Raw genomic sequence first — 16429 nt, 5'->3', positions numbered from 1 at the left:
GCTCGCAATCGCATCTGTTACTGATCATTGTGACATGCAAACTCGAAATATCGCCACCGCAAAATTGCACAAAAGTATACGTCGCGGCAGGTTTCAATTTCGAAGCTAGCTATTTCTAACGTTTTTATTCTCTCTTCAATTATACATTTAGAACAGGAAATTTGTTTTTAAATTATACGTTAAAGTGTTTGAATTTTTATTGGAATAAAATGATTTAAATTCTTCTAATTTAAATAGCGTTTTCAACAAACATGTGATATTATTCAAGAATCAATATTGAGAAAAAAACTTTTTAATATAAATAATATAAATAATATCACGCTTATGTGTTTAAAATACTATTTAAAATTGATGTATTATTTTTAAATATGAAATATAAAATAAATAAAATATAAAATAAGATATAAAAGACATTAATCCAAATTAACTTTTTAAATAATTTTTTGAGAGAATAATTTATATCCTAAATATACTATTATCTTAATCCTAATAAGCATTGAAAATAGATTAGCGGAAGAATTGCAAGGATACATAAATGTTATTTCCACTATAAATCATATCAAATATCATAAACATAATTTCTCCTTTCTAAAGTAAGAGTGGCTTTTCTATAAAATTAATGCAATTTCATATACAATGACAACATATTCAATGACAAGCTAGACTAAGATAACTTGTTAAACGACTGCTATATCTCAACACTGACTTTTATCACAGACGTCATACAGCAAGTCATAATGCACGTTAGAAGTGCTCGCAGTGAAAGAGATAAGATCTTCGCTATAACGGTAGATGGTCAGGTGATTTCTCACAACATTTCTCGCGACATATCAGCATAAATCACAATCACAATCAAAGGTTGACTCACCGTGCATATAGGAAGGAAAAGGCCGATGACGTACAGCATCGCACTCGTAACCGTGGATTCGTGATACGGGTGATAGAGTGATTCATCGTTGCAGAAAAAGCCGCGTTTGTAAGGTTTACCAAATAGGTAAAACATCAGCACCGAGATACCCACTGAAACACAGATGCAGAGAAAAACAATCTCGTTATATCGTCGATCGTTTTATATTATCGTTCAATAATAAATGTGCGTATCATCGCCCGATTCGCGCGACCATCGATTAATCGGGATTAAACATCGTCTCGTGAACTCCGTGTTGACATGCAATTTATTGCTTGTCGTACAAGCCATCGCTGTCATACAACGATAATGTTGTGACTATCAATCGAGAAACGGCATGCCTTCGATATTTAGATAATTTTCAATGGATGTTGTGTATAATCTTTCGGGTCATTGAATGCTTCTGATTACATTATACGCTTCTATATACGGATCTATTGATCTTCCCTTCTTCAAGAGAAAGCTTGGATTTTATTTAGGTAATTATTATTTGGTAACTTTTTAATTTAGAGAATATTGTTTATTTTAATATTTATGTAAATCTCGAATAATATTTTTATCTGATATAATACTATTTTAAAATTTATACCGAAAAATTTTTTTCCTGTTTACATTCTTACTTTTTCCAAATTCTTTTATTACGTTCATTTACGGATTTCTGTTTTAATTTATTGCTCACTATATTTAATTAAAGAAATATCTCATACTATATTTATCTGCATTTTAAATACCTGACTATATTTTAACATAAAATATTTTAATTTGAAATGTATTATTAATTTGTAGCAATTTGTAAGATCATAATATGATAATTATTTAAAAATCTATAAAATTAAAAATATATAATAACATTTAATTTTATACAAGTGGCATGCGCCCTGCCTAGCAAGCATATAAAATTGCTTGGTCTACTCATAGACTATAATTATTATAACTGCCTCGTTATACAGATAATTTCAGCTATTTATAAAGAAAAGAAAGAGGAAGATGGCACTCTTGTACATATATTTTTATGATAATACTTAATGCAAAAACTTTATCAATACTAGTGTCATACAGCTAGCTACTATGAAAGCTTAAAGCGAAAATTATGCGTCGCTTATCATATTTTGTATCAATAATTTTTGTTATTTTTAAGACCGCAAAAAATACTCGCATTTATCGTCGACGCATAATTTTAACGGCGCGGTCATTAAAAATCGTTAGAAAATTACCAACAACCTGTCAGCTTGAATTTATTTACCCACGTTATTTTTACCACTACCTGCAAATCATGAGTCCAGACGGTCGTTGAGATAATTGTCACACTGCTTTCAACATAAAGGAAGTAAGTAATACACGTATATACGTTGAGCAGCTAAAATATATAATAGTTTCCGCGATCGATTTTATTATTTATGGTAGCCTGTCAACGACGTGTTTTGCAAACCAAATTGCGCCCCCCGAAAAATTCAAATGTGATTATGATCTGGGAAAAATGCCGTCGTTAATTTCATCATACTTTTTTTTTAAACATCAAACTTAACTAAATTTAAAATTTCGCGTATTTATCGCTTAAGAAACAATAATATACAAATTATTAAATTAAAAATTATTAAATTATTAAATTATTAAATTAAAAACTTATCGATTTTTATACTATAACTACAATTTTGCAAAATTGCGTATTTATCTTAGCGATAAGTTTATCGCTGACAATTGGTCGGAAAAGGAATTTTTTCTTTTATGTGTTAAAGCTATTACAAATGCATGGCATTTATAAATGGCTTTAAGAAATAAAAAAATACTTGCATATTCTCATCTTATCCATTTGTGTATAATAGCGTTTAATTCAGTTGATGAGAATTTTTTAATACTGATAAAACTTTAATTGATTTTATCATTTTCTAGTTCTCTAAAAAAATTATAAAATTGAATTTTATCTTTATTCGCTTGAGTCTCTCGTGTAACATTTGTATTTTTTCAAAGGTATACATACAGGTATCTATAGATGTACAGTTACCTATAGATTAAATAAGAGAAATATATAAACAGATAAAATATATGTATAATTTCCCAGAAAAAAATTTCAAATATGAGAATTTGACATTTACGTATGAATATCGATATTCACTTACGTGACGATTGAAATATATAATTTCTTGCACAAGAATTCCATCAAAAGTTCTTTAAAATCTATATTATATATTATATACGACAGCTGTATTTTTTGTCATATTAAAATTAATTATCAGGAAAAGTAAATGCCAATAATATATCAACATCATGTAAACAAGCAGTAACATATACATCGAGATAACTCCATATCACCATTTGATTAACATTAAAAAGAGAGCAAAAAGTACACAATCAAATAAAAGAAAGATTTATTCTATATTTTTTACTTTTTTTTTCAAATTTACTACTTGCTCGATCGCATCACGATTTATTGGTATCTCGTGAATTATTTTTATTTAAGGACGAAATTGCAACTTGTCAAGAAAAAATATTCGGATTTAAATCATACGAAAAGATGGCTTTTAAATGAAAACATATACTCGAATAAAGTGCTCACAATAATTTATAACCGTTATGGAGTTGATAATTGCGTGTAAATGTGCTATCTTTACGATTTGTAGCGATTTTACTACCAGAGATAATTACACTTTAACGCCATGTCGCAAAGTATTTATATCTTCCAAGTACTACGCATTTAAAAATTCTACATGGCACGTCCCTAAGGTAATATCCATCGCGAAATGATGTAAACAGGTATTTTCAGGAAACATTATAATAAACTTTACGATGCGGTTATTAATCGTTCCATCGTTCTCTCGCTTTCTTCTCTTCTCTTCCTTATTATATATAATCTATCGACTCTTCAACACATGGAATAATTGATATTTTTGTTGGAGGTAAACGCAATACCAAATAGGGTTATGATAATAACATTTCATTAATCATGGCTTCTCTGACAAGAGTCTGAGGGTCAAGTGTGAAACGACGTGTAAAAGAAACTCGATACTTATTTATGACTTGTTGCGCTTTATATGATTGTATTACGTAATAAAGGGAAATGACATTATCATTACGCTGTCAAGCATAACGGCGTTCGTGATATAACAAAATAGGGCCAAGGGCAATCTGAATAAGAATATAAAATAAACATGCGTGATTAAAACTCAGGATATTTCGATAATTAAAGGACTCTAAATTTGAGGACATATTTAAAAAAAATGTATAAAGGAAAAAATATATAATTTATAAAAATATATAATAACAAATAAATGTGAATTGTGTAAACACAATTTTTATAGAGAGATCAAGTAATTTATATGAAACGAAAAAGTGGATGCGAAAAGAGCTAAATATATTTTGCGAACTATCGTATTTCATTTTACAAGATTTTATTGAGTTTAATACTCAGGAATCTATCTACGTCATCTTTTTTTCGAAATGATGTCATCACATCATCGCGAAAATATATTCTCTTACTCACGAAGGTGTGCTCAGACGTAATCAAAAGTCGCAAAAAATAATCGAAATAAATGTGAAAAATACAAGTTATGAGAATTTTAATGTCAATAAAATCTTCGTGAAATATTAAAGGTTCTTAAGAAAAGCAAAAAAGATTTCTTGCATTCTGATAAACCTGATTACGACGAGCATACAAGATATCAATCAAAATGTAATCAAGTTACATTATAACATTGCATAATTGCTGGTAACATATATAATATACTTATACACATTTTTCATGATGACAATCGTATAAAATGATTGTGCTAATGTTCTACTGGCAAAACATACGATTTAGACACACCTTGACACTCATTCCTAATACAGGCGTTCGTATTTAGTCATCATCACAAAATGGCACATTATTGCAATGCTGATGACTCAACGCGATACTTTGAGAACAAAATAATCTGTATTATTTTCGATCAAATTCTTTGGTGTGGTGAGAAGTATCGTTATCATTTTTTAATTCTTTTCTCAACAGAGAAAATATTTAAAAATATTAAAATGTTTTTTTAATGTTGTTCATTTCCGAGATTTAGTAATTAGCGAAAAAGCGTCTAGTAATTTTTCGACAAATTTTTTTAATTATTTATCGATTAACATGATTTCATTATATAACAGTTATATCATGTTTACATTAATACTCTGCTTGATTTGCGGTATCGTGTGCATCCTAACTTTTAACAAGAGTTTGAATGCTTTTATATTTATTATTTCACGAGAAACACTTCTCCCGAAATATAAATCTGGTTTTCTCTCCCCCTCCTCCGATATGCAAATGTAAAACTGCCCGCGGCTAGAACGCTGTAATAGAGGTCTAAAAATCGTTGTATCCTTGGAAGAAATATCATAACAACATTGGAATTGAAATCTTTCACTCTCAGAAATACATTTCTTTCTTATCGTTGAATATTTTCGATTAAAAATTGCCGTAAATTTAAATGTCATGCAGACTAAAAAAATTTGTATAATATTTCAAATTTAAGCTAAAAACATGCAAAAGTAAATCAGCTTATTTATTTCAATGCTTCTCAAAAAAATGAGTTTGCTATACATTAAAAAAATTTATCTATTTTAATAAATTAATTACTTGTTATATATCAACAAAAAATATTTTTAGAAAAAGTTGCAAAAGTTTCACAAACACAGATACAATTAATTTATAAAGATAATAAAGAGTAAAAATATATATAATGTGACAGAAAAATAAAGGAAGAGAGAGAAAGACTAATTAGAAAGTTATAATGCAATTTGAAGTTAAAAATACTTTAACGTTTTCCTGCTTTTAATTTGTGTTGGTTTTATCAATGTGGTATGTAATACGAAGTATTAAAAAGAAACATGTTTTTGCTTAAAACTATTCGGCTTCGAAAAAAATTTTTATCGTAAAATATAATATTTATGATAAAAACACTGCAATGCAATATACGATAATGCGTCATCGCATATTATCGTTTCGTGTTTTTGCGAAAATATTTGATCTCTCGTAAAAAGTAATTTTAAAATATTTATGATAAAAACACACTGTAACGCAACGTACGATAATGCGTCATCGCATATACCGTTTTATTGGATGCAACGTGTCCTTCATTATTTTTATGCTGATTTCTATAATAAACATAAAAAATTATACATTTTTTAACTTTATCCAAATTGCTTTTAAATATCACTGCAAAATCAATTTTGTCCAATTAAACAAGAGTACGAAAAAGTTTGTTTATAAAATAAATTTTATATATTCGATATATCATTAATGAAAAAAAAATTAAACACACAAATAAATAATTGAATTTTTTATTTTACATCACGTATAAATAAGGAAAATATAATAAAATTGTAGAAATATAATAAATTTTGCTTGTGTTTATGTTTATTTTCAACAACGAGCTATATTTATAATAATAAATTTAAAAAATTAACTGTTAATTTTTTATATAAAAAATTAATTGATTGTATATTTGAAGCGATATTCAATTACCCCTAATAAAAAATTTTTATGTTTTTGTTAATTATTTTTATATATATTTAATATTATTTAATTATTACTATTTATAATTATCTTTATTTTTTTTTAATCACTGTGCCTATATTTTTAAAGTAGCCTTATCGTACATGGCATTCGTATCTCTTTAACCGGTATTGATGTATTCTTAACAAGAATGTCTCACATGTATTAATTTACGACGTCAAATAATGAACTTCTCATTTTTATGGTTTATCGTGGCAAGCTTAATAAAAACTGCCATCATTGTTATTCATCTCTATCATTATACAAATCACCAAAAATAATAACGACGAGACATAATCGTTAAGGAAAGATCAACAATCAAGAAAGATGCTTCATCGTTTAATTTGAGAGACTTATTTCAATATAACACGCGTTATATATCACGCGGACAATCGCCTGCATAAATCTGCCCACGAATTGCGATTCGTGTATAAGAAGAGAGGTGCTGCGAAATACAAACACCATAAATCTTTGACCGATCGACGCGAGAAAAGAGAGAGAGAGAGAAAGAGACAGTGCACGCATTCGAGATTATGCCAAAAAGATTATTAATTCCTCGCGCGAGCGCACGGCCAGTAGATAATTGAAACGATATACTCTATCGAAGAAGTGATAATGGGAGGGGAAGATCTAATTTAATAGACTTATGTATATTCATCAGGACCGAACGAGGCTTATAATCGGCATTTATCTCCTGTGAATGGGCTCGATGCGCACTTGTGGAACGAACTAGTCCCGCAAGTTTGCAGGCTTTTCTACAGCCTCTTCTTTTCGGGACCGTCTTAACGAGGTTTGAAAGGGCTCGATTACCAGACCGAGAGCCAGACGTAGGAAAAAATGGCCGCGTTTCGCACTCGGTCTAACGAAATTATGACCAAACTGATTCTAAGCAATTCTTATCGTTATTGTATGTGTATTTGTGTTGTCTATCTAAAAAGAATTTATTAATATCATTACAGGCTGCCTATAACCAAGGTCTCATCGCGAACAAATCACGGCCATCGGTCGAGCTAGATCGCTTAGCCCACGTTTATTTTTACCACGCAAGAGCGTGAGATCTGCGGTTTTCGTGATCGCTTTCGTGATTTCTCCTCGCAAAAACGCGTCACGCGAGAGTGGCTTAGTTAAACTGTCTAATTTGACTTATGCAATCTCGCAGTTTAAATGACACTGTACAACAATTAACAATTCAATTGCCACTTCCTCCTGAAGTCCTCAACTTCCTTGATGATACATTTGTGTGACACACATCCTTTCTGTTTTCATATATTTAAGTACAAGAAATATAAAAAGAGAAAAGTTTTTCGTAATAATGCATAAAAATGATATTCATTTTGGTGTTTGAGTATTATTTCTTTTTCTTTCAAAATATATAATAAATTACAGTATTGCAAGTATATGGTTCTGTAATTATGGTCTGTGAAACTGGCACGACAATCTACGAATTTAAAAAACATACTAAGGCCGGAATTCATAGTCCGATCTTATATTTAAGATTATCTTAAGTCTGATCTTAGGTCGTCTTAAGATTCTGTTCAGCCAATGAAATAGTCGTAAAACATTTTCAAACCTTACTTAAGATGATTTTAAATATAAGAACGGACTATAAATACCGGCCTAAGAGTTCCGATAGCACTTTTCATAGTTCTACAGTTCCTGATAAAAATTAAAAAGAATTTCGCATTCCTTATGTTAAAAAATCAAAATCGAAAAAATGTGTAACTTCGCCCATCTGGCACGACATTCTTCCTTCTAAAGTATCAAAACGCGTTGAATATCATTATTTTTAACAAGTTTCTGATGGTTCTGTTCAAGTTCAGCGTATATATGCAATTTTCGATATTTGAAAAAAATAATTTTTAAACAATTTTTGAAATATCGAAATATCTAAAATTGTATATATACGTTGAACTTGAACAAAACTGTCGAGAACTGCAATAAAAAATAATTTTCAACACGTTTTAGTACTTTAGAGAGAGAGTGTCGCGCGTGCTGGGTAATTATAAAAAAAATTTAAAAGATAATAAAGGGTCGAAACTCTGCGTAAAAATGTATCTAAAGGGTAGAAGTTTTATAAAACTATTGAGAATTATCGTTAGAACTGCGGAAAATTATTCGCACGACACATTTTCACTAAGTGTCGAGGACATTAAAAATTAATTAAAAATTATTAATTTTTCGAATATTGATCTGAAATTGCACATGTTTTTTGAACTTGAATAGAACTATGGGGAACTCTTGCTAAAAATAATGATGTTCAATGTATTTTGGTACTTTAGAGGGAAGGGTGTCGTGCTAGATTCGCGAAGTTAGCACGATATTTTTTCGATTTTTTAATATAAGAAATGCGGAAGTCTTTTTAATTTTTATCAGGAACTGTAGAACTATAAAAAATTCTATCAGAATTCTTAGTACTCTTTTTAAATTCGTAAACTGTCGTGTCAGCTTCACAGACACCAGCATCTATTATAATAAATGTCAAAATTCTGAAAAGACTTTTAAGAAAATACAGGGTGTATCTGAAATGATGCACTAAACTTTAGGAGCGTATTCTAGAGGTCTCAAAATAAGACTTTTTTTCCTATGAACATGGGTCCGCAAATAAACCCCCCTCCGAGCTAGAGACCCCTAAAGTTTGGGGAAAAAATTAAAATTGGCTGTATTTCAGAAAAAAAAGGTTTTGACGTTACCTATCACCCTCTCTTGAGAGATAAATAAATTTGCGTTGCGGGTGTTTGGTCAATTTCAGACATTTTCGAATTTTAGCTCGGAGGGGGGTTCATTTGCGGACCCATGTTCATAAGAAAAAAAAAGTCTTATTTTGACCTCTAGAATACGCTCCTAAAGTTTAGTGCATCATTTCAGATACACCCTATATAAGATTGGTCTAAAAAAAAAATAAATCTAGTTATAGAATATTTATCATTTCAAATAAAAAAAAGACTTTCATCGATTTCTTTCTCTTTCTCTCTCAATTTTGAATAAAATAATACACTTAAAGACTTATTTATTAAATCGTTATCTTTTTGCATCATCATGAACACATAATATCTCCATATTTCCGGTAATTATGTGTTCATGACGACGCAAAAAGATAACCGTTTAATAAATAAGTGGATCTTGTATGAGACACTAACAAATATTGCGTCCGCATTAAAAGAAATAGTACAAGTAACATGCTTGTTTCTGAAACGCAAATTATGTAAGCGGAAATGTAAAAAAAATATTTCCTTCTGATTACATTTCGTTGTGAAACAACCTGTGGTTTCGCATAATTTCCTTATAAATGACGTTTGCCAACTTATTTTAACAAAATGTTATCGCTCGCGTGATAAAAATCAGATGTAGATAAAAACAAGCGATTATCAAAAAATTATTAATCATTAAAATTATAATGTGGAAATATTTCAATAATGATAAAATTCGATAAAATCACTTCTGACTCATATTTCTTTATCTGTCAAAAAAATGTTTTTACATTAATTACTAAAATTGATCGAAGAAGAATTGATTGAAGAAGAAATAATTTGTTTATCTTAATTAATTAATTCAGTCATTAATTGATTAATTTTGTCAATATATATTACTAAAGAAATTTATGTTAAATTTATTTCTCTTTTTCTATCCCCTCCGCCCTCTCTCTCTCTCTCTCTCTATTATTTATTTTTAAATATTATTTTGCAAGACTTTTTAAATAATAATATTCTTCGCATAGCAATATTTCTAATTCTTTTAAACAGCTGTACGTTTTTATATCTTCTTATATTTAAATAAATTAAATATTTAACTACAACTATAATATTCTCCATAAATGACTTTTGGTTCTTTTACAATATTTTTCTCACTATAGATAAACTATTGATCAGGATGACAATTCAAAGATGAAATTCTACGATAAAATATAATTTAACAACAAAAATATTCTTTCCACTCGAGATAAAGGCGCCATATCGTCTGTCCGCATCGTGGAAACTGTGTCACCATGGTACCGCGAAATGAAATCGATCGAGCTGATTCCATCGTAGTTTGTGTTTACAGTACACAATATATATTAGCAAAATGCATTACATTTCCGCGAAATATTGCGCTCTAAATCATACTCTCGTCTGGCTGCTATTGTGATGTAAATTGATAAGACTAACAGAAAAGTGGAGTGTTCCCCTAACGGAATACAAGATCGCGTTTATTTGAATTTAGATCGCATTCGCTCGAATGCTTACTTATTAGTCTTCGAAATGATTTATCTGTTCCTTTTCGTTATCTATGTACATACTTACTGTTCTCACTTATTTACGTTATCACTAATCCACGTATGACATAGAGGAATGTATGATTTGTCGCGTCGTGAGAAGAACAAATATATTGCATGCTATGCATGTCTTGTATTTTATTTCAGTAAACAATTCAGTAATTTAATTATGTTGAATAAAACGAGAATATTAGAATGAGAAAAATAACACATTTTTGCAAATGTCAAATTCATATAATAATAGTCTAGGGGGAAGAAGAAAGAGAGAGAGAGAGAGAGAGAGAGAGAAATGTTTAAAATTCAAAAACTTGAATATTATCTTTTTTATTATCCACATAAAATGTCTTTATTTACGTTTAAATGTGTTTTTATTTACATTTAAAACCTCTTGACTCTTTTTTTTTGTCACCTATAAATTATTCAAAATTTACACACAGAGAAAAATGTATACTGTATTCAAGTAAATATTATTTATTTTAAGTACATTATAAGTTTGTATATCCGCAAATATATCATAAGTTCATCACAAGCATTAAATTTAGTTGAATATTTTCTGAATTTTAGTAAGTGCAGTATTTCAGTTAAGAATATTAAATTAAAACAAAAATTCGGTTTGCTTATTACATAGAGTTGGCGTAAAATAAGTCTGATTTTTCTTTGATACAACTTTACAATATTCTTCAAGAGAAAATAAATTCTTCTTCTGAGTACATGATAATGAGATTTTCTAACACTTGTGATGAGTATATTTTAAGACTATTATCAAGAATATATCCTTTGTTGAAGAAAACTATTACTTAAAAAAAGAAAAATAAACTGAGTAATCGCTTTTCTTGGCAGTAGAATGATATTTTTCTCTGTGCATAAACATAATGTTGATTACATAGTTTCTTAAAACGTCCATATAAATTTCGAATAATCGATGGAGCGATTTTACGAAACTTTGAATTAATTACTTTTTAAACATTCAAATATTTAAAAGAGAAACTTTATGAAGAATCTGTATTTTCCCATTGCAACATATAGATAAGACAATACATTTGTATATATTGTGTACATGTGTAATTATTGTAGACAAAATGTAAATTCCAGAAAAGTTTACTAGTATTTAAAAAATTTCCTATTTCAAAATCTCGGAGCAATGTCAAGCAGGTAAAGATTAATCGATCCATTAAGAATCCTCGCAGCGTAAATTAAGGAAGAGACTCCATTAAAGCCTAAGTGCTACGCTACATTCCGAAATATCTGAGGGTTAAAATCCCGCGTACTTTCGAAACGACGCATCGCGCGGCTGTGTCTCCATCCAACTTTTTTCTCTCTCTTTCTCGTCTTTTTCTCTCCTCGCAAGTGTCTCGTAAACATCCATGGAGGCGTTTGGCGGAAGTTGCGTATCGCGAGAGAGCGGTGCTCTCGCGCGTACGAAAATGCACCTGCCAATTTAGAGGTTAATCTCCGCTCCCCCTCTCCCCCTCCCCGGTTAAATATCAAACGAGCCGCGCGCGTGACGGCGTCTTGACTGTCAATCTGACAGCCGCCCGAGGCTCGACCCGTAATGTAATTCATCGTCCGGGACGTGGGTTTAAACGAGACGGTCCCACAGTTCGCGCGCCGCGCATTTAAACTCTCGTGATTTTACTCACCGATAAACAAGCAGAGGAAGTCCACGATGAGCTTTCGCAGAATCAACTTGGACGATCGATCCATGCTGTCGCGAGCGCGCGCTTGTCGCAACCTTCGCTCGCGATGAATCGTTAGACGCTGCGACGTTCAGGTGTCTCCGCGGACAGGTTGCAGTAATCGCTGTAATTGATGATGCGACGATAAGACGGCGAGCCTCGCGGTCAAGTGCATAAGGGCGCAGGGACAACGTGACGCGGGACTCGAGCGATACGCGTCATTGACGTTTCACGAGTATTTTACGCGAGTGACGTGGAGCGCGACACTCACCCCCCGACGTCTCAGAATGGACTGACTGAGGCGCGCCGCTCGTCGGTCCGTCGCTCGTCGAGCTCGCCCCCCACCCTTCCTACCTTCCTCCCCACCACCGCCATTCTCGCGCTTTCTCTCTAGGCGCGAATCCGCGAAGCGCGACCACCCCGATCGGGATTCAGTCAATGACTGATTCTGCGACTGCGCGCGATAGGAGACGCGCGTTATGCACGTGCTCCGATTACTGTGCGCGCTTGCGAATGACGGCACGTGACCCACAAAAATGGAGCAACCCCATCGGCGAGACGATCATTGAGAAAGGATAATCGAAATAAGCATCTTATATGAATATTCGATAAGATCATTTTGATTCGACAAGATCATTTTGATTCGACAAGATCATTTTGATTCGACAAAATCATTTTGATTCGACAAGATCATTTTGATTGGATAAGATCATTTTGATTCGACCAGATCATTTTGATTCGACAAGATCATTTTGATTCGACAAGATCATTTTAATTCGACCAGATCATTTTGACTGCGCTTTTTTATAATTTTATCACGAAGAAATAATTATATTATCGCTTAGAAATAATTATATATAGATTAGATTTTGGAGAAACAGAATTAGGAAAGAACAAAATATAATATTAACTTATCATTGAGAAAAGATAGTCGAAATAAGCATCTTACATGAATATTCGACAAGATCATTTTGATTCGACAAGATCATTTTGATTCGACAAAATCATTTTGATTCGACAAGATCTTTTTGATTCGACAAGATCATTTTGATTCGACAAAATCATTTTGATTCGACAAGATCATTTTGATTCGACAAGATCATTTTGATTCGACAAGATCATTTTGATTCGACAAGATCATTTTCATTCGACAAGATCATTTTGATTCGACAAGATCATTTTGATTCGACCAGATCATTTTGACTACGCTTTTTTACAATTTTATCGCAAAGAAATAATTATATTATCGCTTAGAAATAATTATATATAGTTTAGATTTTGGAGAAACAGAATTAGGAAAGAACAAAATATAATATTAATTTATCATTGAGAAAAGATAGTCGAAATAAGCATCTTACATGAATATTCGACAAGATCATTTTGATTCGACAAGATCATTTTGATTCGACAAGATCATTTTAATTCGACAAGATCATTTTAATTCGACAAAATCATTTTGATTCGACAAGATCATTTTGATTCGACAAGATCATTTTGATTGGACAAGATCATTTTGATTGGACAAGATCATTTTGATTCGACAAGATCATTTTGATTCGACCAGATCATTTTGGCTGCGCTTTTTTACAATTTTATCGCGAAGAAATAATTATATTATTGCTTAGAAATAATTATATATAGTTTAGATTTTGGAGAAACAGAATTAGGAAAGAACAAAATATAATATTAACTTAATAGAAATATGTACATATATAAAATACTAGAGAGAATAAATCCTTTTTATAATCCTGCTTTTACATTGCTATTCAATATTGTGTTTGTTGCGTTAATTTATCCTCATCTTTTAAATTATTTCATAAATACAAAATTCAACCAAAAATATAATGTACATTTTCGCTCCGCAGTTATTGTTTTTATGAAATATATATATTTTGTCCGACAATATGGAAAATTTGATTGATTGATAAATTTAACAAATTGAATGACCTTTTATTTGCGAAAAATCAATTATTTTCCTATAATCATTTTATTATTTATTATTTATATAATTCATGTTTTCCCCTAAAATTTATTTCGTGAACGATAATAATAACTATGATTAGATACAAACTCACTCTTTTAAACGAAACGAATCATGTTCGTATTGCGTCAGGAGTGACGGCAAAATCTCGAATAATACGTGACTCTATGCACATCACATTCGATTACGATTTATAAAGTGAAATTGCGCCTTGAATAGTAGCCTTCATCTCTACGTCTGTCACGTAATAAAGCTCGCATTCGTGTTTAATACAAAATAGAACGTAACCATTTATTGTATTATTTAGTTTCTTAATTACGTTAAATTATTGAAATAAAGATTACCTGACTAAATTCACTAATTTTTCTAATTTAAAAATATACATATATACAAGAGAAAAAAGGCATTTATTTATTCATTTAATAAATATTTAATTAAATATTTATTCTTATATATAAATATTCCTATATGTAAATTTTACTCTCTTCTCTCTCTTTCTTTCTCTCTCAATAAAAAATACACAATAAAAAAACAATAAAAAAATGTTTGCCAATTATATGCAGAAAATGATTATTATATGTATAATGTTTAATTCTTGTTATTTAATAAAGATGCTAATAAAGGATTGTCTTGATATAGAAGATATCTTTTTCAAAGTAGAGTAAGATTAAAATGTAGAAACAAAGGTTTATTAAATATTTTCGATGCAAATACAGTAGTTTTATGTTATCTATTATTTATATCCTCATGGATGTTTGCGAGAAACATTAAATCATATTAAATCTTTAGCAATCATTTCATTCATAAAACATAATAATAAATCTGAGAAATTAAAAAATGATAATCCAAACTAAAGCTATAAATATACAATTATACTGCATCTTAATTATATAAGTAAAAGATATTATGTAAAAGATTTCTTCTTAATAGATTAAGAATGGCAAGTTTATCAAAATAGTTTAATTCATCATTTTTATTTTCCTTGCATATTAGATTATGATACATCAAAAGCGAAAAATTATACATTTAATTCAAATGTAATTATCTAAAGTTAAAGTTTTATCTAAAGATAAATGAAAAGATATATAACAATATAAATAATAGATGTTTAATTCACGAAAGAATATGTTTATATATTAAATACTTAGTAATATGAACGAATTAACATATATTTTATCACTTTATTTTTTTATCGTGATACAGCGTTTGAAAGCAAAAAGCGTTTCGGAACAAGCAAAATTTGAAATGAGAAATTTCGGTAATAAAGTCTTCAGAAACTACTATGTGATCTTTTTTTTCATCATAAATTAAGAAACATCATCAAAATTAAAATAATATCAATATCAAAAAATATAAAAATTAATTAATGTTTCTTACCAATTTATATGCATGATAGAAAAGTTTTAAAAAATTTCACAAATGTGTTCACGAAAACAAGTAAAAATAAGCAAATTTAAGATTAATTGTAACATTAATTATTTTATTATACAAAAGCAGAATTAAATTCTCTATTTCATTATAAAGAAATTCTCTCTTTCTATATGTATATACATAAATTTAAAAATTATTTACTTTTACTGTAAAAATACAATCTGATTAAAATTGTGATTTCGTTCAATATATAAATTATGTGCAAAATTATGTCACATTTATATTGTAGCAAATATAAGTAATATGATTTATGTACATAATATGATTTCAATAATTAAATGATTAAGTTATTAACGAATATATATATGGATTGAAGGATTGAGAAATTTCCAATGAAGCTACTGAATTAGATTCAAAGTACCTATCTCTTACTTAAGATACAAGTCATGCGTCTGGCACAGAAAACTAGAATAGTGTGAAATAGTGTCACGTTTACGATAGAATGATAGCGGATGGGACTACAATTCCAAAGTGACATCATGATGGCGATAATATCGCTCTTCACACCGGTTTCACATCAAGAGTGAAGCCAAACAAAAGTTCTTATCGCGCTGTTTCAACTCCACCAGCAGTACCACCCGCGGTGCATTCCGTATACGTTCGTGTTACGGAGGCGTTCACGCGTGAATGTAACGTCGCCTCAAGTAACATATGCATATTTAACAGCACCTGCTTA

General features: G+C 30.1%; 1 protein-coding gene across 3 annotated transcripts in view; it reads right to left on the bottom strand.

Moving 5' to 3' along the window:
- Positions 1-12672, bottom strand: part of Wun (wunen) — a 31904-nt gene extending 19232 nt beyond the window's left edge. For 2 of the 3 annotated variants that reach the window (XR_014436988.1, XM_083090127.1), the window contains exons 1-2: positions 12306-12668; positions 869-1020 (exon numbers count right to left, since the gene is read on the bottom strand). Coding sequence is in view for 2 of the 3 variants with exons in the window: in XM_083090127.1 (XP_082946253.1) it covers positions 869-1020; positions 12306-12369 (216 nt within the window). In the remaining variant the exon portion in view is untranslated. Of the gene's footprint in view, positions 1-868; positions 1021-12305 lie in introns of all 3 variants that reach the window. The other variant, XM_083090126.1, reaches the window with a different exon arrangement.
- Positions 12673-16429: the final 3757 nt, after the last annotated feature.

This window comes from Camponotus vicinus, unplaced genomic scaffold (assembly GCF_025532165.1).
Source record: "Camponotus vicinus isolate PSW18456_S1 unplaced genomic scaffold, iyCamVici1.0 SCAF_2, whole genome shotgun sequence".
NCBI lineage: Eukaryota > Metazoa > Arthropoda > Insecta > Hymenoptera > Formicidae > Camponotus > Camponotus vicinus.
The sequence above is the reverse complement of the archived record's forward strand: the minus strand, read 5'-3'. Positions and strand labels throughout refer to the sequence as shown.